Here is a 23,444-nt window from a genome sequence, read left to right as displayed (position 1 = left end):
CAGGGTTGGGACCAGGAAGCAGAGTTGTAGTCTTACACACCTCTCTGCAGCTTCTCTCCCCCTGCCATCCCCTCATTACCCCATCCCCGTAGAGACGGTGCCTGCTCCCAGACTACCAATAACCAGCAAAAATCTATTTAAGCATAAAAATTCAAAAAGAAAAAATAATATAGCACCTTCAACTGCACCACAGACTAAAACAGTTAAATGTGGTCTATTAAACATTAGGTCTCTCTCTTCTAAGTCCCTGTTGGTAAATGATATAATAATTGATCAACATATTGATTTATTCTGCCTAACAGAAACCTGGTTACAGCAGGATGAATATGTTAGTTTAAATGAGTCAACACCCCCGAGTCACACTAACTGTCAGAATGCTCGTAGCACGGGCCGGGGCGGAGGATTAGCAGCAATCTTCCATTCCAGCTTATTAATTAATCAAAAACCCAGACAGAGCTTTAATTCATTTGAAAGCTTGTCTCTTAGTCTTGTCCATCCAAATTGGAAGTCCCAAAAACCAGTTTTATTTGTTATTATCTATCGTCCACCTGGTCGTTACTGTGAGTTTCTCTGTGAATTTTCAGACCTTTTGTCTGACTTAGTGCTTAGCTCAGATAAGATAATTATAGTGGGCGATTTTAACATCCACACAGATGCTGAGAATGACAGCCTCAACACTGCATTTAATCTATTATTAGACTCTATTGGCTTTGCTCAAAAAGTAAATGAGTCCACCCACCACTTTAATCATATCTTAGATCTTGTTCTGACTTATGGTATGGAAATAGAAGACTTAACAGTATTCCCTGAAAACTCCCTTCTGTCTGATCATTTTTTAATAACATTTACATTTACTCTGATGGACTACCCAGCAGTAGGGAATAAGTTTCATTACACTAGAAGTCTTTCAGAAAGCGCTGTAACTAGGTTTAAGGATATGATTCCTTCTTTATGTTCTCTAATGCCATATAACAACACAGTGCAGAGTAGCTACCTAAACTCTGTAAGGGAGATAGAGTATCTCGTCAATAGTTTTACATCCTCATTGAAGACAGCTTTGGATGCTGTAGCTCCTCTGAAAAAGAGAGCTTTAAATCAGAAGTGTCTGACTCCATGGTATAACTCTCAAACTCGTAGCTTAAAGCAGATAACCCGTAAGTTGGAGAGGAAATGGCGTCTCACTAATTTAGAAGATCTTCACTTCTTACTTATAAGGTTTTGAATAATCAGGTCCCATCTTATCTTAGGGACCTCGTAGTACCATATCACCCCAATAGAGCGCTTCGCTCTCAGACTGCAGGCTTACTTGTAGTTCCTAGGGTTTGTAAGAGTAGAATGGGAGGCAGAGCCTTCAGCTTTCAGGCTCCTCTCCTGTGGAACCAGCTCCCAATTCAGATCAGGGAGACAGACACCCTCTCTACTTTTAAGATTAGGCTTAAAACTTTCCTTTTTGCTAAAGCTTATAGTTAGGGCTGGATCAGGTGACCCTGAACCATCCCTTAGTTATGCTGCTATAGACGTAGACTGCTGGGGGGTTCCCATGATGCACTGTTTCTTTCTCTTTTTGCTCTGTATGCACCACTCTGCATTTAATCATTAGTGATCGATCTCTGCTTCCCTCCACAGCATGTCTTTTTCCTGGTTCTCTCCCTCAGCCCCAACCAGTCCCAGCAGAAGACTGCCCCTCCCTGAGCCTGGTTCTGCTGGAGGTTTCTTCCTGTTAAAAGGGAGTTTTTCCTTCCCACTGTAGCCAAGTGCTTGCTCACAGGGGGTCGTTTTGACCGTTGGGGTTTTACATAATTATTGTATGGCCTTGCCTTACAATATAAAGCGCCTTGGGGCAACTGTTTGTTGTGATTTGGCGCTATATAAAAAAAAAATTGAATTGAATTGAATAGTTATTGGAGTTATTGGAAATTGATGATTCCTAAAAACAAATAGATGTTACACTCACTGCAGTTTATTGTCTGGAATAGTCCCAGATTGCATTTCAGAGCTTCTAGAATTGAAACATTTTCGTGCAGGTGGTGTTGGGGGGTAATTTTGGGTTTTGGGCCACATGTAGAATGAATCAGTTTTTAAATTAAGCTTTCAATTCATATAGTGGCATCTACCTTTTTTTTTTTAAGGTTACTTTATACTTTTATACTTTAAGTAGGTTTTGGAGCACATACTTTTTCACTTTTCTTGAGTAAAGAGGTCAAGTTGATACTTCAACTTTTACCAGAGTGTTTTTAAACTGCAGTATCTATACTTCTACTTAAGTAACAAATGTGTGTACTTTTAACACCACTGTTTATTCCAAATAATACGTGTGTGGTGAAAAAAGATCAGCGGTCTCTCCGAACATGACACGTGACGTCATCGGCGTGCGACAGCAGCGTGATGACGTGGCTGAAGCACAGAGGTGCTGTTTTTGCGCTCGGAGCCGCAGTCGGACTTTGTTGTCATGGTTTCAGCGGATTTTGGAGTCGTCTAGCGGTCCCGCTACACGAACCCTCTGCGGGACTGCTCAACCAGCTGCCTGTGGTTCCGGTTCCGGAGGTCCAGGCCTCCGAGCTGACGGTCAGTCCAGCGGCGGCTCCAGACAGTATTTTTTGTTGTTGTTGTTGGGGGGCGGACGCTCTCTGGGAGTCAGACAGCCAGCAGAGGCAGAAAATTGCTTCCAAAAAATGTTTTTTCTGCGTTTTTTGTTACAAGCAGGCATCTATGCTAGATCAAGTCCTTATATAGTAAGGTTTCACATCAGGGGCGATGCCAAAAATATTAATTGTTTGGCCATTTTTGGGCATATCAAATTACTCATCTTGACTAGTAGAGTTCAAAAATATATATTTTGACCTATTTTTGACCTTGCATTATGTCACAATGACCGAAAATGTGGAAAGTGTTTAATTTTTATGGAATGCCCCTTTAAGGTAACTAAAATATGTCAGTTTGGTACTAATAACAACAACAAAAAATTATGTCAGTGGGTGTACTGAACTTATTTTGAATGGTTCTGATACTTGAGGTATCAAGTGTATGTTGTGTAATGGAAACAATGAATCATAAAAAATGATTTGAATAAATTAGCCATAGTGTACTCTAAAATGTCTCTGGCTTCTTTGCTTTTGTATTCTGATTTTCTTTATAGTCACAAAAAACATACTTATGCAATTTTTATATTTAATTAATGTGCTTGATTTAAAAGAGGCCAATTATGATCAATTTTGATGTCATAAGCATTTTGAAGTTGGATAAAGTGAATCAATAGACCCATCTTATCTGACATAATTGTATTGTCATAGCTAAGACTGGCATAATGGTCTATGTAAGTTGTCTTATTGGTTTTCTTGTGCAAGAAAACATATAATTAGACACCAAAAATGTCATAATTGAACCATCATAACAGATTTTATGAATTTGACCCTTCACGAAAACTGAGTTGACCTTTCCTCATTTTCGGTCATTGTGATGTAATGCAAGGTCAAAAATAGGTCAAACTATATATTTTTGAACTCTACTCGTCAAGACGAGTAATTTGATATACATATCAAAAGGATTGGACCATTTTTTAATTTTGACCCAAAAATGGGGGTTTTTGGCCCCAAAATGGCCAAAAAATGATTTTTATTTTTGGCATCGCCCCTGATGTGAAACCTTTACTATATAAGGATTTGATCTAGCATAGATGCCTGCTTGTAACAAAAAATGCCGAAAAAAAATTTTTGGAAGCACTTTTCTGCCTTCTGTTGGCTGTCTGAGTGGCGTCCACGGATTTACTAGATCGGGTCGAGCATGGAAATAGAGACCTGGTTTATATTTCCATGGGGTCGAGCCTGCCCCTGAGGGGGTCACGGCCTCACCATCTTGAAAGGTTGAAGCTGCAGTGTCTCTCGTTGTCAGTGTTAAACACATGTTCTGTGCTTGTAATCACTGTTGATTCTCTGGCCGACTTCTCCGCCGTTATTTACATTTAAGACGTGAGAACTTGTGCTTTGGTCAATTTAGATACATAGATTCGATGTCTGAAGTCAGATTTATCATAACTCTAATAACTCTAATCATAACTCATCATTCTCCCTATAAGTCTGCGAATGGAGCATAAAGTGGAGCCCCTGTCAATAGAAAACTCGTGTCATCAGTCAACTCTCTTTTTTATTTTTTTTTCTCTGTTCTTTAACAATGAAGGATTAGAACGAAATTATATTGTGCTGGATCGCAGCCCCCAGCCAACCACGCCCACCGTCTGCCAAGGAAAAAAAAGCCCCTGTCCACCCGCCATCCGTGCTCGAGATCCCTAAACCGGCCATGGGCTCCTCGTCGTTGCGGATCACCAGCTGCAGGTGACGGGGAATGATATGAGTCTTCCCACTGTCCCGAGCAGCGCCGGCAGCCAGTACAAGGATCCGTGCAGCCAGACACTCGAGCACAGCTGCCAGGCAAATGGGGGCTCCGTTACCCACATGTCCTGCACAGCCGCCCCCTGCAGATGGTGGACACGGCTGACTGGAAACTGCAGTCCAGCATGGGAGGAGTGAGTCTTTGCCTTGGCTCTGGCTTTACCACCTGTTTTGCCTCTTCCACGTATTACTTCATTTTAATCCTTTGCTGTTAAAGCATAGAAAAAAAGAAGAGGAATCAGCCAGAGAGTTCAATCAATCAATTTTTTTCAATCAATCAATTTTTTTATATAGCGCCAAATCACAACAAACAGTTGCCCCAAGGCGCTTTATATTGTAAGGCAAGGCCATACAATAATTATGTAAAACCCCAACGGTCAAAACGACCCCCTGTGAGCAAGCACTTGGCTACAGTGGGAAGGAAAAACTCCCTTTTAACAGGAAGAAACCTCCAGCAGAACCAGGCTCAGGGAGGGGCAGTCTTCTGCTGGGACTGGTTGGGGCTGAGGGAGAGAACCAGGAAAAAGACATGCTGTGGAGGGGAGCAGAGATCGATCACTAATGATTAAATGCAGAGTGGTGCATACAGAGCAAAAAGAGAAAGAAACAGTGCATCATGGGAACCCCCCAGCAGTCTACGTCTATAGCAGCATAACTAAGGGATGGTTCAGGGTCACCTGATCCAGCCCTAACTATAAGCTTTAGCAAAAAGGAAAGTTTTAAGCCTAATCTTAAAAGTAGAGAGGGTGTCTGTCTCCCTGATCTGAATTGGGAGCTGGTTCCACAGGAGAGGAGCCTGAAAGCTGAAGGCTCTGCCTCCCATTCTACTCTTACAAACCCTAGGAACTACAAGTAAGCCTGCAGTCTGAGAGCGAAGCGCTCTATTGGGGTGATATGGTACTATGAGGTCCCTAAGATAAGATGGGACCTGATTATTCAAAACCTTATAAGTAAGAAGAAGAATTTTAAATTCTATTCTAGAATTAACAGGAAGCCAATGAAGAGAGGCCAATATGGGTGAGATATGCTCTCTCCTTCTAGTCCCCGTCAGTACTCTAGCTGCAGCATTTTGAATTAACTGAAGGCTTTTTAGGGAACTTTTAGGACAACCTGATAATAATGAATTACAATAGTCCAGCCTAGAGGAAATAAATGCATGAATTAGTTTTTCAGCATCACTGAGACAAGACCTTTCTGATTTTAGAGATATTGCGTAAATGCAAAAAAGCAGTCCTACATATTTAATATGCGCTTTGAATGACATATCCTGATCAAAAATGACTCCAAGATTTCTCACAGTATTACTAGAGGTCAGGGTAATGCCATCCACAGTAAGGATCTGGTTAGACACCATGTTTCTAAGATTTGTGGGGCCAAGTACAATAACTTCAGTTTTATCTGAGTTTAAAAGCAGGAAATTAGAGGTCATCCATGTCTTTATGTCTGTAAGACAATCCTGCAGTTTAGCTAATTGGTGTGTGTCCTCTGGCTTCATGGATAGATAAAGCTGGGTATCATCTGCGTAACAATGAAAATTTAAGCAATACCGTCTAATAATACTGCCTAAGGGAAGCATGTATAAAGTGAATAAAATTGGTCCTAGCACAGAACCTTGTGGAACTCCATAATTAACTTTAGTCTGTGAAGAAGATTCCCCATTTACATGAACAAATTGTAATCTATTAGACAAATATGATTCAAACCACCGCAGCGCAGTGCCTTTAATACCTATGGCATGCTCTAATCTCTGTAATAAAATTTTATGGTCAACAGTATCAAAAGCAGCACTGAGGTCTAACAACAAGCACAGAGATGAGTCCACTGTCTGAGGCCATAAGAAGATCATTTGTAACCTTCACTAATGCTGTTTCTGTACTATGATGAATTCTACGAGCATTCTGACAGTTAGTGTGACTCAGGGGTGTTGACTCATTTAAACTAACATATTCATCCTGCTGTAACCAGGTTTCTGTAAGGCAGAATAAATCAATATGTTGATCAATTATTATATCATTTACCAACAGGGACTTAGAAGAGAGAGACCTAATGTTTAATAGACCACATTTAACTGTTTTAGTCTGTGGTGCAGTTGAAGGTGCTATATTATTTTTTCTTTTTGAATTTTTATGCTTAAATAGATTTTTGCTGGTTATTGGTAGTCTGGGAGCAGGCACCGTCTCTACGGGGATGGGGTAATGAGGGGATGGCAGGGGGAGAGAAGCTGCAGAGAGGTGTGTAAGACTACAACTCTGCTTCCTGGTCCCAACCCTGGATAGTCACGGTTTGGAGGATTTAAGAAAATTGGCCAGATTTCTAGAAATGAGAGCTGCTCCATCCAAAGTGGGATGGATGCCGTCTCTCCTAACAAGACCAGGTTTTCCCCAGAAGCTTTGCCAATTATCTATGAAGCCCACCTCATTTTTTGGACACCACTCAGACAGCCAGCAATTCAAGGAGAACATGCGGCTAAACATGTCACTCTCGGTCGGATTGGGGAGGGGCCCAGAGAAAACTACAGAGTCCGACATTGTTTTTGCAAAGTTACACACCGATTTAATGTTAATTTTAGTGACCTCCGATTGGCGTAACCGGGTGTCATTACTGCCGACGTGAATTACAATCTTACCAAATTTACGCTTAGCCTTAGCCAGCAGTTTCAAATTTCCTTCAATGTCGCCTGCTCTGGCCCCCGGAAGACAATTGACTATGGTTGCTGGTGTCGCTAACTTCACATTTCGCAAAACAGAGTCGCCAATAACCAGAGTTTGATCCTCGGCGGGTGTGTCGTCGAGTGGGAAAAAACGGTTAGAGATGTGAACGGGTTGGCGGTGTACACAGGGCTTCTGTTTAGGGGTACGCTTCCTCCTCACAGTCACCCAGTCAGCCTGCTTTCCCGGCTGCTTGGGATCTGCCAGGGGGTAACTAACGGCGGCTAAGCTACCTTGGTCCGCACCGACTACAGGGGCCTGGCTAGCTGTAGAATTTTCCACGGTGCGGAGCCGAGTCTCCAATTCGCCCAGCCTGGCCTCCAAAGCTACGAATAAGCTCCACTTATTACAAGTACCGTTACTGCTAAAGGAGGCCGAGGAATAACTAAACATTTCACACCCAGAGCAGAAAAGTGCGGGAGAGACAGGAGAAGCCGCCATGCTAAATCGGCTAAGAGCTAGTAGCTACGCTAAGCTAGCGGAGTCCTAAAAACACGCAAAGTGAATAATGTGTAAATAATTTAGAGGTGATTCAGCAGAAGGAGTGCTTTAGTTAAGGCACGTAAAGATTACACTGGGAAACAAATCGTTATCTAGATAACTAGATCAATCTAACTGCGCAGATTAAACAGCTAACAGATACAGAAAAACACCGCTGTGCTCCGGAACAGGAAGTGATACAATACCGCAGTGAGAGCCAACCACCAGTAGAGGCAAGCTAGCAAGTATAGGCACGCTAGCCATCCCAATACTAACCTCATCTAGAGTGCCCATAACATCTAACTCCACGGAGCTAAGAAGCTGTTCTAACTCCTAACGCTCACACATGATTCACACAGGTGTAAATAAATTAATTAAAATTCACAGCAGTTACACTGAAAAAGTAGCAAAAGTATTAGACTTGAGGAACAGTAAAAAAAAAACAAAAATCCTCCTACGAGTAAACCACTCCTAAGATTAACACAAGAGTAAAGTACTAAGCTAAAATTCACAACAGTTACACTAAAAAAACTAGTAGAAGTATTAAAGAAATGGAGGGGATGGAGGGTCTAAATAGCTAATGCAAACTAACCGCTCACGAAAATGCTAGCCACTCCTAATATTTACACAGGAGTAAAATAATGACCTAAAATTCACAGCAGTTACACTGAAAAACTAACAGAAGCATTAAACAGGTAAAAAAGAAACAGCTATAAAAGTATCGGCGGGGGGTGGGGGTCGACCTTAATTTAATTTAATTTATTAATTTATATAGTGCCAAATCACGACAAAGTCGCCCCAAGGCGCTTCACATAATTCACAACAACACAAATTAATCTAAATTCAAAATTAAAAGCAAGAAAAGCACAGTTAAAAGATAAAACACAGTAGAATAAAAAGAAATTACAAAGCAAACACAAACAGATTAAAAAATGAATGATAAGACAGTCTAAAAAAGTGGGTCTTCAGTCTTGATTTAAAAATCTCCACCGTGTCAGACTGCCAAATAACAGCAGGTAGATCATTCCAAAGAGCCGGACCACGGTAGGAAAAGGCTCTATACCCCTTGCTCGTGAAAGCTAACTGCTAGCGAAAGCTAACTGCTAGCGAAAGCTAACTGCTAGCGAATGCTAACGCTAGTGAATGCTAACCACTACCGAATGCTAACCACTAGCGATTCACAACAGGACTGTAGTTAAATAAGATTCACATAACAACCAGAAGAGTGCTAAACAGAAATAAGAGAACGTATACAACCATGTAAAGTTTGGAAGAGCGTCACAACAGCAAACAATCCACTGGAAGCCTCTGTATCATCATCAAAGCTCCTGCTTTTCTGTATACTACGGGCACTACACTAATTATATCTTAATCAAATATGCCCCAATCATACTCATATTTGAAAGTCAGGTGCAGACTGACAGTCACTGTTGCCTGACAAAGTTTGACCCGGATCTGATCCGGATTGTGGATTTTGTGGACATTTAAATTTAATATTGAAAAGCCCCTTTCGTGTACATTTTGCATTATATCTCAATCAAAAGTGCCTCAATCACTTTCATTTTTCTGCTCTTACTGAAATAAAGAAAAATGCTTAAAATGCGGGAGTTAATAGGGCTTGTAGTTGGGGGGCCTGGGGGCTTGGCTCCCGAAAATGCAGGTGTTAAGAGGGCTGTAGTTAGGGGGTCTGGCTTGGCTCCCCAGAAGCTGAAGGTTTTCAGGTGATGGGGAGGTGATGGTCTAGTGGTTAAGCTTTGGACTTGAGACCAGAGGATCCTCGGTTCAAATCCCAGCCTGACCGGAAAATCACTAAGGGCACTTGGGCAAGGTCCTTAATCCCCAAGTTGCTCCCGGTGTGTAGTGGGTGTCTTGTATGGCAGCAGCCTCACATCGAGCTGAATGTGAGGCATTGATGTGTAAAGTGCTTTGAGTGTCTGATGTAGATGGAAAAGTGCTATATGCAGTCCATTTACCATTTAGCCATGCTAATGCTGCCCAGAACCATTCACTGAAGAAAAAGTCTGAAGGACCTAAATGAGATGTTGAAATGCTGAAGAGCTGTTCATGTCCGCGACATATACATGTTAACTGCGTTATTATGACAGTGACAGTAAAGTATTGAATTTGAATTCATTTTACCTTTTGTTTCTCTTTTAATCTATTGTTTAATTTATAAAGCACTTGTGATTTTATTTTTGAAAGGTGCTATATGAAGACATTTTCTTTACATATCCCAGGGTGCTCTTGGTGTCCAGGTGTGTCCAGGTAGCTCTGGAGCAGTGATGAAATATGGCTTCCCCTCATTGGCCAACATCAAGTTCAGGGAGTCCTATGTCATATCCTATGATCCACGCACCCGCACAGCATCCTGGGTGATAGAGCGGCTGAACCCTGCCTCCCTGACTGGGACATCAGATAGAAAGTACTGTGACTTTAAAGAGGATGACAGGTGAGGCACAGACAAACAAGACTTCTCCATCTCCTGAAATCCTTCAAAAATCCTTTTAAACTGTTCTTAGACTTTCTGCAGTTCTATAAAATGCCCTCATTTGGTGTTGAACTTCACCCACTTACAGTGTGCATGTGTTCCATCGAGCCACCAATGCCGATTACAGGGGGAGTGGCTTCGACAGAGGTCACCTGGCTGCAGCAGCCAATCATAAGTGGAGCCAGGAAGCCATGGAAGACACATTCTACCTGAGCAATGTGGCTCCACAGGTAAGGACAAATGTTTATTTTATTACCAATTTAAGACCACTGATGATGCTCAAAGTGATCAAGTACAGGTACATGTCCAAAAACTAGAATATCTTAAAAAAGGAAGCTATGGTTTACTCTGGGTGCTCCGGTTTCCTCCCACATCCAAAGACATGCGGGTTAGGTGGATTGGAATCTTTAAAATTGTCCGTAGGTGTGTGTGTGTTTGTTTGTCTATTTGTGGCCCTGTGACAGACTGGCGTCCTGTCCTGGGTGTACCCCGCCTCATGCTCTATGACTGCTGGGATAGGCTCCAGCCCCCCGCGACCCTTAACTGGACAAAGCGGTTGAAGATGAATGAAAAACATTTAATATATTCTATACTCACTGCATACAAATGACAATGTTTCAAGCATTTTGTATTTTAATTTTGATAATTATATGAGCGAAGCGTCGGACAGCAGCGCAAAGCTCACTCATGGTACAGGGCATCCTAAACAGGAAGTGCCAATTTTCAAATCCACAGTAAAACAGGACATGTTCAAATGTCAAACACTTCCTGCATTTTCCTGAATGTACCACAGCCTGTTTGTCTGGAAACATCCACTGACTTATGTAACAGTTTTCTACATTTTTTTATTGACAAGGTTGCTTCTGCAAGAGCTCTCATTTCTCCACCCAACTTTGACCCCTCTGTCTCTGCTCCCTGCCTTGCGGTTTTTAACAGATTTGAACCTGCGACTCTGTCACAGTTAGAGGATGTGGTGGCTCATTTGAAACCATCGGGTTCCCCTTGTGATGTGGACCCCCCCCCACCACCACCACCACTTTTTTAAAGAACTTTTTCCTACCTTAGGGCAGTCTTTTCTGACCATTGTAAACAGCAGCCTATCCTCCGGTGTTGTCCCTGTTAGTTTTAAACACGCAGTCGTTCAACCTTTGTTGAAGAAGCCTGGCCTCGACAACACTGAACTATCAAAATTTAGGCCTATCTCCAACTTGCCATTTGTCTCCAAGATCCTGGAGAAAATTGTCTATGCACAGCTTTTAACTTACCTTGATGAACATAACATTTCAGAGGTTTTTCAGTCTGGTTTTAAAATGTTGCATAGCACAGAAACTGCCCTTTTAAAGGTTTTTAATGACATTTTAATGGCAAATGATAGTGGTAACCATGTCATTTTTGTCCTGCTTGACCTGACTGCTGTATTTGATACAATTGACCACAACATACTGATAAATTGTTTGCAGCAGCTTGTGGGCATCGGTGGTAGTGCCCTGGACTGGTTCAGGTCCTACTTAACTGGTAGGACTATGTGCGTTGGCCTCAGGGTTTGTGAGTCCTCCTCAGCTCCACATTTATATGGGGTCCCACAGGGTTCAATTCTTGGACCCCTACTCTTCTCCCTGTATTTGCTTTTCTTGGGGTCCATTCTCAGAAAGCATGGCATCAGCTTCCACTGCTATGCTGATGACAGCCAGCTATATGTCCCCCTAAAGAAAAATGATGCCTCTTCTCTTCAGCCCCTTTTGTCCTGTCTTGAGGATGTTAAAGCCTGGATGGCATTGAATTTTCTTAATTTTAATGAAAAGAAAACGGAGGTGATTGTTTTTGGCTCTAGCAGCTCCTGTTCTTTCTCACCTGTCGATCTGGGGCCTTTGTCAGCCTTTTCGAAATCTACTGTCATAAACTTGGGTTTTAAGATGGACAACGATTTTAAACTGGACCACCAAATCAGTGCAGTAGTCAGATCGAGTTTCTTTCACTTAAGGCAGCTTGCTAAGGTTAAGCAGCACTTTGAAACAGCAATCCATGCTTTTATTACCTCCCGGCTGGATTATTGTAATGCACTTTATTATGGAATTAGCCAGTCCTCCCTTGCACGTCTCCAGCTAGTTCAGAATGCTGCTGCCCGTCTGCTAACTGGTGCACATAAGAGGGAGCACATTACACCTGTCCTGGCCTCCCTCCACTGGCTGCCTGTGCATTTTAGAATTCATTTTAAGATTCTTTTATTTGTTTTTAAATCTTTAAATGGCCTTGTCCCGCCCTACCTCTCTGAGCTGCTTCACTGTTACGCCCCTGCTCGCCACCTTCGGTCAGCTGATCAGCTCCTCCTGGAGGTGCCGAGGTGCAAGCGTATGCTCAGAGGGGACCGAGCTTTATCTGCTGTGGCTCCAAAGATGTGGAATGAGTTACCACTCCACATCAGGCAGGCCTCTCCACTTTTTGTTTTTAAAACTAATCTAAAAACCCACTTTTATGCACTGGCTTTTAACCCGGAATGAGTTGTTTTTTATTTGTACCTTTTATATGTCCCCTTGTGTACAGTACTTTGTTTCAGCTGCAGCTGTTTTTTTTTTTTTTTTAAGTGCTTTATAAATAAAGTTGATTTGATTTTGATTTGATTTCCTGGATTGACAGAGGAGATCCCATGGAATCTCACGGGAACTCAGTGGCAAGCTCACACTCAAACAGGAAGTGCCAATTTTTCAGCCACAGTGAAACAGGAAAGGTTGAACACTTCCTTGCGTGGGTGGCGCTAGAGCTGAGGCCGGGGTTTCACTGGACTCCCCTGAAATCTGATTGGACAGATGATTGACATGTCACAGCACCACACGTCTGGTTGAAAGAGCTACATTTTCAAATCAGTGAGTCACATTGACTGCTAGGTCCCTCCTGTCCAGTAGTTGGTGCTGTGTACCACAAAAAGTAGTGCTGTTTGAAGTACCAGGGATGGAGGTAGTGCTGTTTGAAGTACCAGGCATGGAGCTAGTAGTGTTGTTTGAAGTACCAGGCATGGAGGAAGTAGTGTTTGAAGTACCAGGCATGGAGGTAGTAGTGGTGTTTGAAGTTCCAGCCATGGAGGTAGTAGTGGTATTTGAAGAACCAGGCATGGAGGTAGTAGTGTTTGAAGTACCAGGCATGGAGGTAGTAGTGGTGTTTGAAGTTCCAGCCATGGAGGTAGTAGTGGTATTTGAAGTACCAGGCATGGAGGTAGTAGTGCTGTGTGAAGTACCAGGCATGGAGGTAGTAGTGGTGTTTGAAGTACAAGGGATGAAACTAGTGCTGTTTGAAGTACCAGGAATGGAGGTAGTAGTGGTGTTTGAAGTACCAGGCATGGAGGTAGTAGTGGTGTTTGAAGTACAAGGGATGAAAGTAGTGCTGTTTGAAGTACCAGGGATGGAGGTAGTAGTGTTTGAAGTACCAGGCATGGAGCTAGTCGTGCTGTTTGGAGTATCAGGGGTGGAGGTAGTTCTGTATGAAGTACCAGGGATGGAGGTAGTAGTGTTTGAAGTACCAGGGATAGATGTAGTGCTGTTTGAAGTATCAGGGATGGAGGTAGTAGTGTTTGAAGTACCAGGGATAGATGTAGTGCTGTATGAAGTACCAGGCACGGAGGTAGTAGTGGTGTTTGAAGTACCAGGCATGGAGGTAGTAGTGGTATTTGAAGTACCAGGCATGGAGGTAGTAGTGCTATATGAAGTACCAGGCATGGAGGTAGTAGTGCTGTATGAAGTACCAAGCATGGCGGTAGTACTGGTGTTTGAAGTACAAGGGATGAAAGTAGTGCTGTTTGAAGTACCAGGGATGGAGGTAGTAGTACTGTTTGGAGTATCAGGGGTGGAGGTAGTTCTGTATGAAGTACCAGGGATGGAGGTAGTAGTGTTTGAAGTACCAGGGATAGATGTAGTGCTGTTTGAAGTACCAGGGATGGAGGTAGTAGTGTTTGAAGTACCAGGGATAGATGTAGTGCTGTATGAAGTACCAGGCACGGAGGTAGTAGTGGTGTTTGAAGTACCAGGCACAGAGGTAGTAGTGTTTGAAGTACCAGGCATGGAGGTAGTGCTGTTTGAAGTACCAGGCATGGAGGTAGTAGTGCTGTTTGAAGTACCAGGCATGGAGGTAGTAGTGCTGTTTGAAGTACCAGGGATGAAAGTAGTGTTGTATGAAGTACCAGAGATGAAAGTAGTGGTGTTTGAAGTACCAGGCACGGAGGTAGTAGTGGTGTTTGAAGTACCAGGCATGGAGGTAGTAGTGGTGTTTGAAGTACTAGGAATGGAGGTAATAGTGTTTGAAGTATAAGGGATGAAAGTAGTGCTGTTTGAAGTACCAGGGATGAAAGTAGTGCTGGTTGACGTACAAGGGATGGAGGTAGTAGTGTTTGAAGTACCAGGCATGGAGGTAGTAGTGCTGTATGAAGTACCAGGCATGGGTAGTAGTGCTGTATGAAGTACCAGGCATGGAGCTAGTAGTGCTGTTTGAAGTACCAGGCATGGAGCTAGTAGTGGTGTTTGAAGTACCAGGCATGGAGGTAGTAGTGGTGTTTGAAGTACCAGGCATGGAGATAGTATTGGTGTTTGAAGTACCAGGGATGAAAGTAGTGGTGTATGAAGTACCAGAGATGAAAGTAGTGGTGTTTGAAGTACCAGGCACGGAGGTAGTAGTGGTGTTTGAAGTACCAGGCACGGAGGTAGTAGTGGTGTTTGAAGTACTAGGAATGGAGGTAGTAGTGTTTGAAGTATAAGGGATGAAAGTAGTGCTGTTTGAAGTACCAGGGATGGAGCTAGTGCTGTTTGAAGTACCAGGCATGGAGGTAGTAGTGGTGTTTTGAAGTTCCAGGCATGGAGGTAGTAGTGGTGTTTTGAAGTACCAGGGATGAAAGTAGTGCTGGTTGACGTACCAGGGATGGAGGTAGTAGTGTTTGAAGTACCAGGCATGGAGGTAGTAGTGCTGTATGAAGTACCAGGCATGGAGGTAGTAGTGGTGTTTGAAGTACCAGGCATGGAGGTAGTAGTGGTGTTTGAAGTTCCAGGCATGGAGGTAGTAGTGCTGTATGAAGTACCAGGCATGGAGGTAGTAGTGCTGTATGAAGTACCAGGTATGGAGGTAGTAGTGGTGTTTGAAGTACCAGGGATGAATGTAGTGTTGTATGAAGTACCAGAGATGAAAGTAGTGGTGTTTGAAGTACCAGGCATGGAGGTAGTAGTGGTGTTTGAAGTACCAGGCATGGAGGTAGTAGTGGTGTATGAAGTACCAGGGATGAAAGTAGTAGTGGTGTTTGAAGTACCAGGAATGGAGGTAGTAGTGGTGTTTGAAGTACCAGGGATGGAGGTAGTAGTGGTGTTTGAAGTACCAGAGATGGAGGTAGCAGTTTTTGAATTACCAGGCACGGAGGTAGTAGTGGTGTTTGAAGTACCAGGCATGGAGGTAGTAGTGGTGTTTGATGTACCAGGCATGGAGGTAGTGGTGTTTGATGTACCAGGCATGGAGGTAGTAGTGGTGTTTGAAGTACCAGGCATGGAGGTAGTAGTGGTGTTTGAAGTACCAGGCATGGAGGTAGTAGTGCTGTTTGAAGTACCAGGGATGGAGGTAGTAGTGTTTGAAGTACCAGACCATGGAGGAAGTAGTACTGTTTGAAGTACCAGGCATCAATCAATCAATCAATCAATTTTTTTTATATAGCGCCAAATCACAACAAACAGTTGCCCCAAGGCGCTTTATATTGTAAGGCAAGGCCATACAATAATTATGTAAAACCCCAACGGTCAAAACGACCCCCTGTGAGCAAGCACTTGGCTACAGTGGGAAGGAAAAACTCCCTTTTAACAGGAAGAAACCTCCAGCAGAACCAGGCTCAGGGAGGGGCAGTCTTCTGCTGGGACTGGTTGGGGCTGAGGGAGAGAACCAGGAAAAAGACATGCTGTGGAGGGGAGCAGAGATCGATCACTAATGATTAAATGCAGAGTGGTGCATACAGAGCAAAAAGAGAAAGAAGCAGTGCATCATGGGAACCCCCCAGCAGTCTACGTCTATAGCAGCATAACTAAGGGATGGTTCAGGGTCACCTGATCCAGCCCTAACTATAAGCTTTAGCAAAAAGGAAAGTTTTAAGCCTAATCTTAAAAGTAGAGAGGGTGTCTGTCTCCCTGATCTGAATTGGGAGCTGGTTCCACAGGAGAGGAGCCTGAAAGCTGAAGGCTCTGCCTCCCATTCTACTCTTACAAACCCTAGGAACTACAAGTAAGCCTGCAGTCTGAGAGCGAAGCGCTCTATTGGGGTGATATGGTACTATGAGGTCCCTAAGATAAGATGGGACCTGATTATTCAAAACCTTATAAGTAAGAAGAAGAATTTTAAATTCTATTCTAGAATTAACAGGAAGCCAATGAAGAGAGGCCAATATGGGTGAGATATGCTCTCTCCTTCTAGTCCCCGTCAGTACTCTAGCTGCAGCATTTTGAATTAACTGAAGGCTTTTTAGGGAACTTTTAGGACAACCTGATAATAATGAATTACAATAGTCCAGCCTAGAGGAAATAAATGCATGAATTAGTTTTTCAGCATCACTCTGAGACAAGACCTTTCTGATTTTAGAGATATTGCGTAAATGCAAAAAAGCAGTCCTACATATTTGTTTAATATGCGCTTTGAATGACATATCCTGATCAAAAATGACTCCAAGATTTCTCACAGTATTACTAGAGGTCAGGGTAATGCCATCCAGAGTAAGGATCTGGTTAGACACCATGTTTCTAAGATTTGTGGGGCCAAGTACAATAACTTCAGTTTTATCTGAGTTTAAAAGCAGGAAATTAGAGGTCATCCATGTCTTTATGTCTGTAAGACAATCCTGCAGTTTAGCTAATTGGTGTGTATCCTCTGGCTTCATGGATAGATAAAGCTGGGTATCATCTGCGTAACAATGAAAATTTAAGCAATACCGTCTAATAATACTGCCTAAGGGAAGCATGTATAAAGTGAATAAAATTGGTCCTAGCACAGAACCTTGTGGAACTCCATAATTAACTTTAGTCTGTGAAGAAGATTCCCAATTTACATGAACAAATTGTAATCTATTAGACAAATATGATTCAAACCACCGCAGCGCAGTGCCTTTAATACCTATGGCATGCTCTAATCTCTGTAATAAAATTTTATGGTCAACAGTATCAAAAGCAGCACTGAGGTCCAACAGAACAAGCACAGAGACGAGTCCACTGTCCGAGGCCATAAGAAGATCATTTGTAACCTTCACTAATGCTGTTTCTGTACTATGATGAATTCTAAAACCTGACTGAAACTCTTCAAATAGACCATTCCTCTGCAGATGATCAGTTAGCTGTTTTACAACTACCCTTTCAAGAATTTTTGAGAGAAAAGGAAGGTTGGAGATTGGCCTATAATTAGCTAAGATAGCTGGGTCAAGTGATGGCTTTTTAAGTAATGGTTTAATTACTGCCACCTTAAAAGCCTGTGGTACATAGCCAACTAACAAAGATAGATTGATCATATTTAAGATTGAAGCATTAAATAATGGTAGGGCTTCCTTGAGCAGCCTGGTAGGAATGGGGTCTAATAAACATGTTGATGGTTTGGATGAGGTAACTAATGAAAATAACTCAGACAGAACAATCGGAGAGAAAGAGTCTAACCAAATACCGGCATCACTGAAAGCAGCCAAAGATAACGATACGTCTTTGGGATGGTTATGAGTAATTTTTTCTCTAATAGTTAAAATTTTGTTAGCAAAGAAAGTCATGAAGTCATTACTAGTTAAAGTTAATGGAATACTCAGCTCAATAGAGCTCTGACTCTTTGTCAGCCTGGCTACAGTGCTGAAAAGAAACCTGGGGTTGTTCTTATTTTCTTCAATTAGTGATGAGTAGAAAGATGTCCTAGCTTTACGGAGGGCTTTTTTTATAGAGCAACAGACTCTTTTTCCAGGCTAAGTGAAGATCTTCTAAATTAGTGAGACGCCATTTCCTCTCCAACTTATGGGTTATCTGCTTTAAGCTGCGAGTTTGTGAGTTATACCACGGAGTCAGGCACTTCTGATTTAAAGCTCTCTTTTTCAGAGGAGCTACAGCATCCAAAGTTGTCTTCAATGAGGATGTAAAACTATTGACGAGATACTCTATCTCCCTTACAGAGTTTAGGTAGCTACTCTGCACTGTGTTGGTATATGGCATTAGAGAACATAAAGAAGGAATCATATCCTTAAACCTAGTTACAGCGCTTTCTGAAAGACTTCTAGTGTAATGAAACTTATTCCCCACTGCTGGGTAGTCCATCAGAGTAAATGTAAATGTTATTAAGAAATGATCAGACAGAAGGGAGTTTTCAGGGAATACTGTTAAGTCTTCTATTTCCATACCATAAGTCAGAACAAGATCTAAGATATGATTAAAGTGGTGGGTGGACTCATTTACTTTTTGAGCAAAGCCAATAGAGTCTAATAATAGATTATATGCAGTGTTGAGGCTGTCATTCTCAGCATCTGTGTGGATGTTAAAATCGCCCACTATAATTATCTTATCTGAGCTAAGCACTAAGTCAGACAAAAGGTCTGAAAATTCACAGAGAAACTCACAGTAACGACCAGGTGGACGATAGATAATAACAAATAAAACTGGTTTTTGGGACTTCCAATTTGGATGGACAAGACTAAGAGACAAGCTTTCAAATGAATTAAAGCTCTGTCTGGGTTTTTGATTAATTAATAAGCTGGAATGGAAGATTGCTGCTAATCCTCCTCCTCGGCCCGTGCTACGAGCATTCTGACAGTTAGTGTGACTCGGGGGTGTTGACTCATTTAAACTAACATATTCATCCTGCTGTAACCAGGTTTCTGTTAGGCAGAATAAATCAATATGTTGATCAATTATTATATCATTTACCAACAGGGACTTAGAAGAGAGAGACCTAATTGTATGGCCTTGCCTTACAATATAAAGCGCCTTGGGGCAACTGTTTGTTGTGATTTGGCGCTATATAAAAAAAAAATTGATTGATTGATTGATTGATTAATGTTTAATAGACCACATTTAACTGTTTTAGTCTGTGGTGCAGTTGAAGGTGCTATATTATTTTTTCTTTTTGAATTTTTATGCTTAAATAGATTTTTGCTGGTTGTTGGTGGTCTGGGAGCAGGCACCGTCTCTACGGGGATGGGGTAATGAGGGGATGGCAGGGGGAGAGAAGCTGCAGAGAGGTGTGTAAGACTACAACTCTGCTTCCTGGTCCCAACCCTGGATAGTCACGGTTTGGAGGATTTAAGAAAATTGGCCAGATTTCTAGAAATGAGAGCTGCTCCATCCAAAGTGGGATGGATGCCGTCTCTCCTAACAAGACCAGGTTTTCCCCAGAAGCTTTGCCAATTATCTATGAAGCCCACCTCATTTTTTGGACACCACTCAGACAGCCAGCAATTCAAGGAGAACAGGCGGCTAAACATGTCACTCCCGGTCCGATTGGGGAGGGGCCCAGAGAAAACTACAGAGTCCGACATTGTTTTTGCAAAGTTACACACCGATTTAATGTTAATTTTAGTGACCTCCGATTGGCGTAACCGGGTGTCATTACTGCCGACGTGAATTACAATCTTACCAAATTTACGCTTAGCCTTAGCCAGCAGTTTCAAATTTCCTTCAATGTCGCCTGCTCTGGCCCCCGGAAGACAATTGACTATGGTTGCTGGTGTCGCTAACTTCACATTTCTCAAAATAGAGTCGCCAATAACCAGAGTTTGATCCTCGGCGGGTGTGTCGTCGAGTGGGGAAAAACGGTTAGAAATGTGAACGGGTTGGCGGTGTACACGGGGCTTCTGTTTAGAACTACGCTTCCTCCTCACAGTCACCCAGTCAGCCTGCTTGGGATCTGCCAGGGGGGAACTAACGGCGGCTAAGCTACCTTGGTCCGCACCGACTACAGGGGCCTGGCTAGCTGTAGAATTTTCCACGGTGCGGAGCCGAGTCTCCAATTCGCCCAGCCTGGCCTCCAAAGCTACGAATAAGCTACACTTATTACAAGTACCATTACTGCTAAAGGAGGCCGAGGAATAACTAAACATTTCACACCCAGAGCAGAAAAGTGTGGGAGAGACAGGAGAAGCCGCCATGCTAAATCGGCTAAGAGCTAGTAGCTACGCTAACCTAGCGGATTCCTAAAAACACGCAAAGTGAATAATTTAGAGGTGATTCAGCAGAAGGAGTGCTTTAGTTAAGGCACGTAAAGATTACACTGGGAAACAATCGTAATTGAAGTACCAGGCACGGAGGTAGTAGTGGTGTTTGAAGTACCAGGGATGAAAGTAGTGCTGTTTGAAGTTCCAGGGATGAAAGTAGTGCTGTTTGACGTTCCAGGGATGAAAGTAGTGCTGTTTTGAAGTTCCAGGCATGGAGGTAGTAGTGGTGTTTGAAGTACCAGGGATGAAAGTAGTGCTGTTTGAAGTACCAGGGATGGAGGTAGTGCTGTTTGAAGTACCAGGGATGGAGGTAGTAGTGGTGTTTGAAGTTCCAGGCATGGAGGTAGTAGTGGTGTTTGAAATACCAGGGATGAAAGTAGTGCTGTATGAAGTACCAGGGATGGAGGTAGTAGTGTTTGAAGTACCAGGCATGGAGGTAGTAGTGGTATTTGAAGTTCCAGGCATGGAAGTAGTAGTGGTGTTTGAAGGACCAGGCATGGAAGTCGTAGTGGTGTTTGAAGGACCAGGCATGGAGGTAGTAGTGTTTGAAGTACCAGGGATAGAGGTAGTGCTTTTTGAAGTACCAGGGATGGAGGTAGTGCTGTTTGAAGTAACAGGCATGGAGGTAGTAGTGGTGTATGAAGTACCAGGGATGAAAGTAGTAGTGCTGTTTGAAGTACCAGGCATGGAGGTAGTAGTTTTTGAAGTACCAGGCATGGAGCTAGTAGTGCTGTTTGGAGTATCAGGGATGGAGGTTGTGCTGTTTGAAGTACCAGGAATGAAAGTAGTGCTGTTTGAAGTACCAGGGATGGAGGTAGTATGTTTGAAGTACCAGGCATGGAGGTAGTAGTACTGTATGAAGTACCAGGAATGGAGGTAGTAGTGTTTGAAGTATCAGGCATGGAGGTAGTAGTGTTTGAAGTACCAGGGATGGAGGTAGTGCTGTTTGAAGTACAGGCATGGAGGTAGTAGTGGTGTATGAAGTACCAGGCATGGAGGTAGTAGTTGTGTTTGAAGTACCAGGGATGAAAGTAGTGCTGTTTGAAGTACCAGGCACGGAGGTAGTAGTGGTATTTGAAGTACCAGGCATGGAGGTAGTAGTGGTGTTTGAAGTACCAGGCATGGAGGTAGTAGTGGTGTTTGAAGTACCAGGCATGGAGGTAGTAGTGGTGTATGAAGTACCAGGCATGGAGGTAGTAGTGGTGTATGAAGTACCAGGAATGAAAGTAGTAGTGGTGTTTGAAGTACCAGGAATGGAGGTAGTAGTGGTGTTTGAAGTACCAGGGATAGAGGTAGTAGTGGTGTTTGAAGTACCAGGGATGGAGGTAGTAGTGTTTGAAGTACCAGGCGTGGAGGTCATAGTGGTATTTGAAGTACTAGGCATGGAGGTAGTGCTGTTTGAAGTACTAGGCATGGAGGTAGTGCTGTTTGAAGTACCAGGCATGGAGTTAGTGGTGTTTGATGTACCAGGCATGGAGGTAGTAGTGGTGTTTGAAGTACCAGGCATGGAGGTAGTAGTGCTGTTTGAAGTACCAGGAATGAAAGTAGTGCTGTTTGAAGTACCAGGGATGGAGGTAGTAGTGTTTGAAGTACCAGACCATGGAGGAAGTAGTACTGTTTGAAGTACCAGGCATGGAGGTAGTAGTGCTGTATGAAGTACCAGGCATGGAGGTAGTAGTGTTTGAAGTATCAGGCATGGAGGTAGTAGTGGTGTTTGAAGTACCAGGCATGGAGGTAGTAGTGCTGTTTGAAGTACCAGGGATGGAGGTAGTAGTGGTGTATGAAGTACCAGGCATGGAGGTAGTAGTTGTGTTTGAAGTACCAGGGATGAAAGTAGTGCTGTATGAAGTACCAGAGATGAAAGTAGTGCTGTATGAAGTACCAGGCTCGGAGGTAGTAGTGGTGTTTGAAGTACCAGGCATGGAGGTAGTAGTGGTGTATGAAGTACCAGGAATGGAGGTAGTAGTGGTGTTTGAAGTACCAGGAATGGAGGTAGTAGTGGTGTTTGAAGTACCAGGAATGGAGGTAGTAGTGGTGTTTGAAGTACCAGGCATGGAGGTAGTAGTGTTTGAAGTACCAGGCACGGAGGTAGTAGTGGTGTTTGAAGTACCAGGCACGGAGGTAGTAGTGGTGTTTGAAGTACCAGGGATGAAAGTAGTGCTGTTTGAAGTTCCAGGGATGAAAGTAGTGCTGTTTGAAGTTCCAGGGATGAAAGTAGTGCTGTTTGAAGTTCCAGGCATGGAGGTAGTAGTGGTGTTTGAAGTACCAGGGATGAAAGTAGTGCTGTTTGAAGTACCAGGGATGGAGGTAGTGCTGTTTGAAGTACCAGGGATGGAGGTAGTAGTGGTGTTTGAAGTTCCAGGCATGGAGGTAGTAGTGGTGTTTGAAATACCAGGGATGAAAGTAGTGCTGTTTGAAGTACCAGGGATGGAGGTAGTAGTGTTTGAAGTACCAGGCATGGAGGTAGTAGTGGTATTTGAAGTTCCAGGCATGGAAGTAGTAGTGGTGTTTGAAGGACCAGGCATGGAAGTCGTAGTGGTGTTTGAAGGACCAGGGATGGAGGTAGTAGTGTTTGAAGTACCAGGGATAGAGGTAGTGCTTTTTGAAGTACCAGGGATGGAGGTAGTGCTGTTTGAAGTAACAGGCATGGAGGTAGTAGTGGTGTATGAAGTACCAGGGATGAAAGTAGTAGTGCTGTTTGAAGTACCAGGCATGGAGGTAGTAGTTTTTGAAGTACCAGGCATGGAGCTAGTAGTGCTGTTTGGAGTATCAGGGATGGAGGTTGTGCTGTTTGAAGTACCAGGAATGAAAGTAGTGCTGTTTGAAGTACCAGGGATGGAGGTAGTATGTTTGAAGTACCAGGCATGGAGGTAGTAGTACTGTATGAAGTACCAGGAATGGAGGTAGTAGTGTTTGAAGTATCAGGCATGGAGGTAGTAGTGTTTGAAGTACCAGGGATGGAGGTAGTGCTGTTTGAAGTACAGGCATGGAGGTAGTAGTGGTGTATGAAGTACCAGGCATGGAGGTAGTAGTTGTGTTTGAAGTACCAGGGATGAAAGTAGTGCTGTTTGAAGTACCAGGCACGGAGGTAGTAGTGGTATTTGAAGTACCAGGCATGGAGGTAGTAGTGGTGTTTGAAGTACCAGGCATGGAGGTAGTAGTGGTGTATGAAGTACCAGGCATGGAGGTAGTAGTGGTGTATGAAG

At 43.1% G+C, this 23,444-nt stretch overlaps 1 protein-coding gene across 1 annotated transcript in view; it reads left to right on the top strand.

Moving 5' to 3' along the window:
• Positions 1–2,385: 2,385 nt before the first annotated feature.
• Positions 2,386–23,444, top strand: part of endog (endonuclease G) — a 44,520-nt gene continuing 23,461 nt past the window's right edge. Inside the window, exons 1-3 of the mRNA XM_034169634.1 lie at positions 2,386–2,565; positions 9,829–10,022; positions 10,150–10,291. Coding sequence (XP_034025525.1) covers positions 2,386–2,565; positions 9,829–10,022; positions 10,150–10,291 — 516 coding nt within the window. The remainder of the gene's footprint in view (positions 2,566–9,828; positions 10,023–10,149; positions 10,292–23,444) is intronic.

The sequence above is a fragment of the Thalassophryne amazonica genome, chromosome 5 (assembly GCF_902500255.1).
Source record: "Thalassophryne amazonica chromosome 5, fThaAma1.1, whole genome shotgun sequence".
NCBI lineage: Eukaryota > Metazoa > Chordata > Actinopteri > Batrachoidiformes > Batrachoididae > Thalassophryne > Thalassophryne amazonica.
Note: the sequence above shows the minus strand (reverse complement) of the source record. Positions and strands in the feature narration are given on the sequence as shown.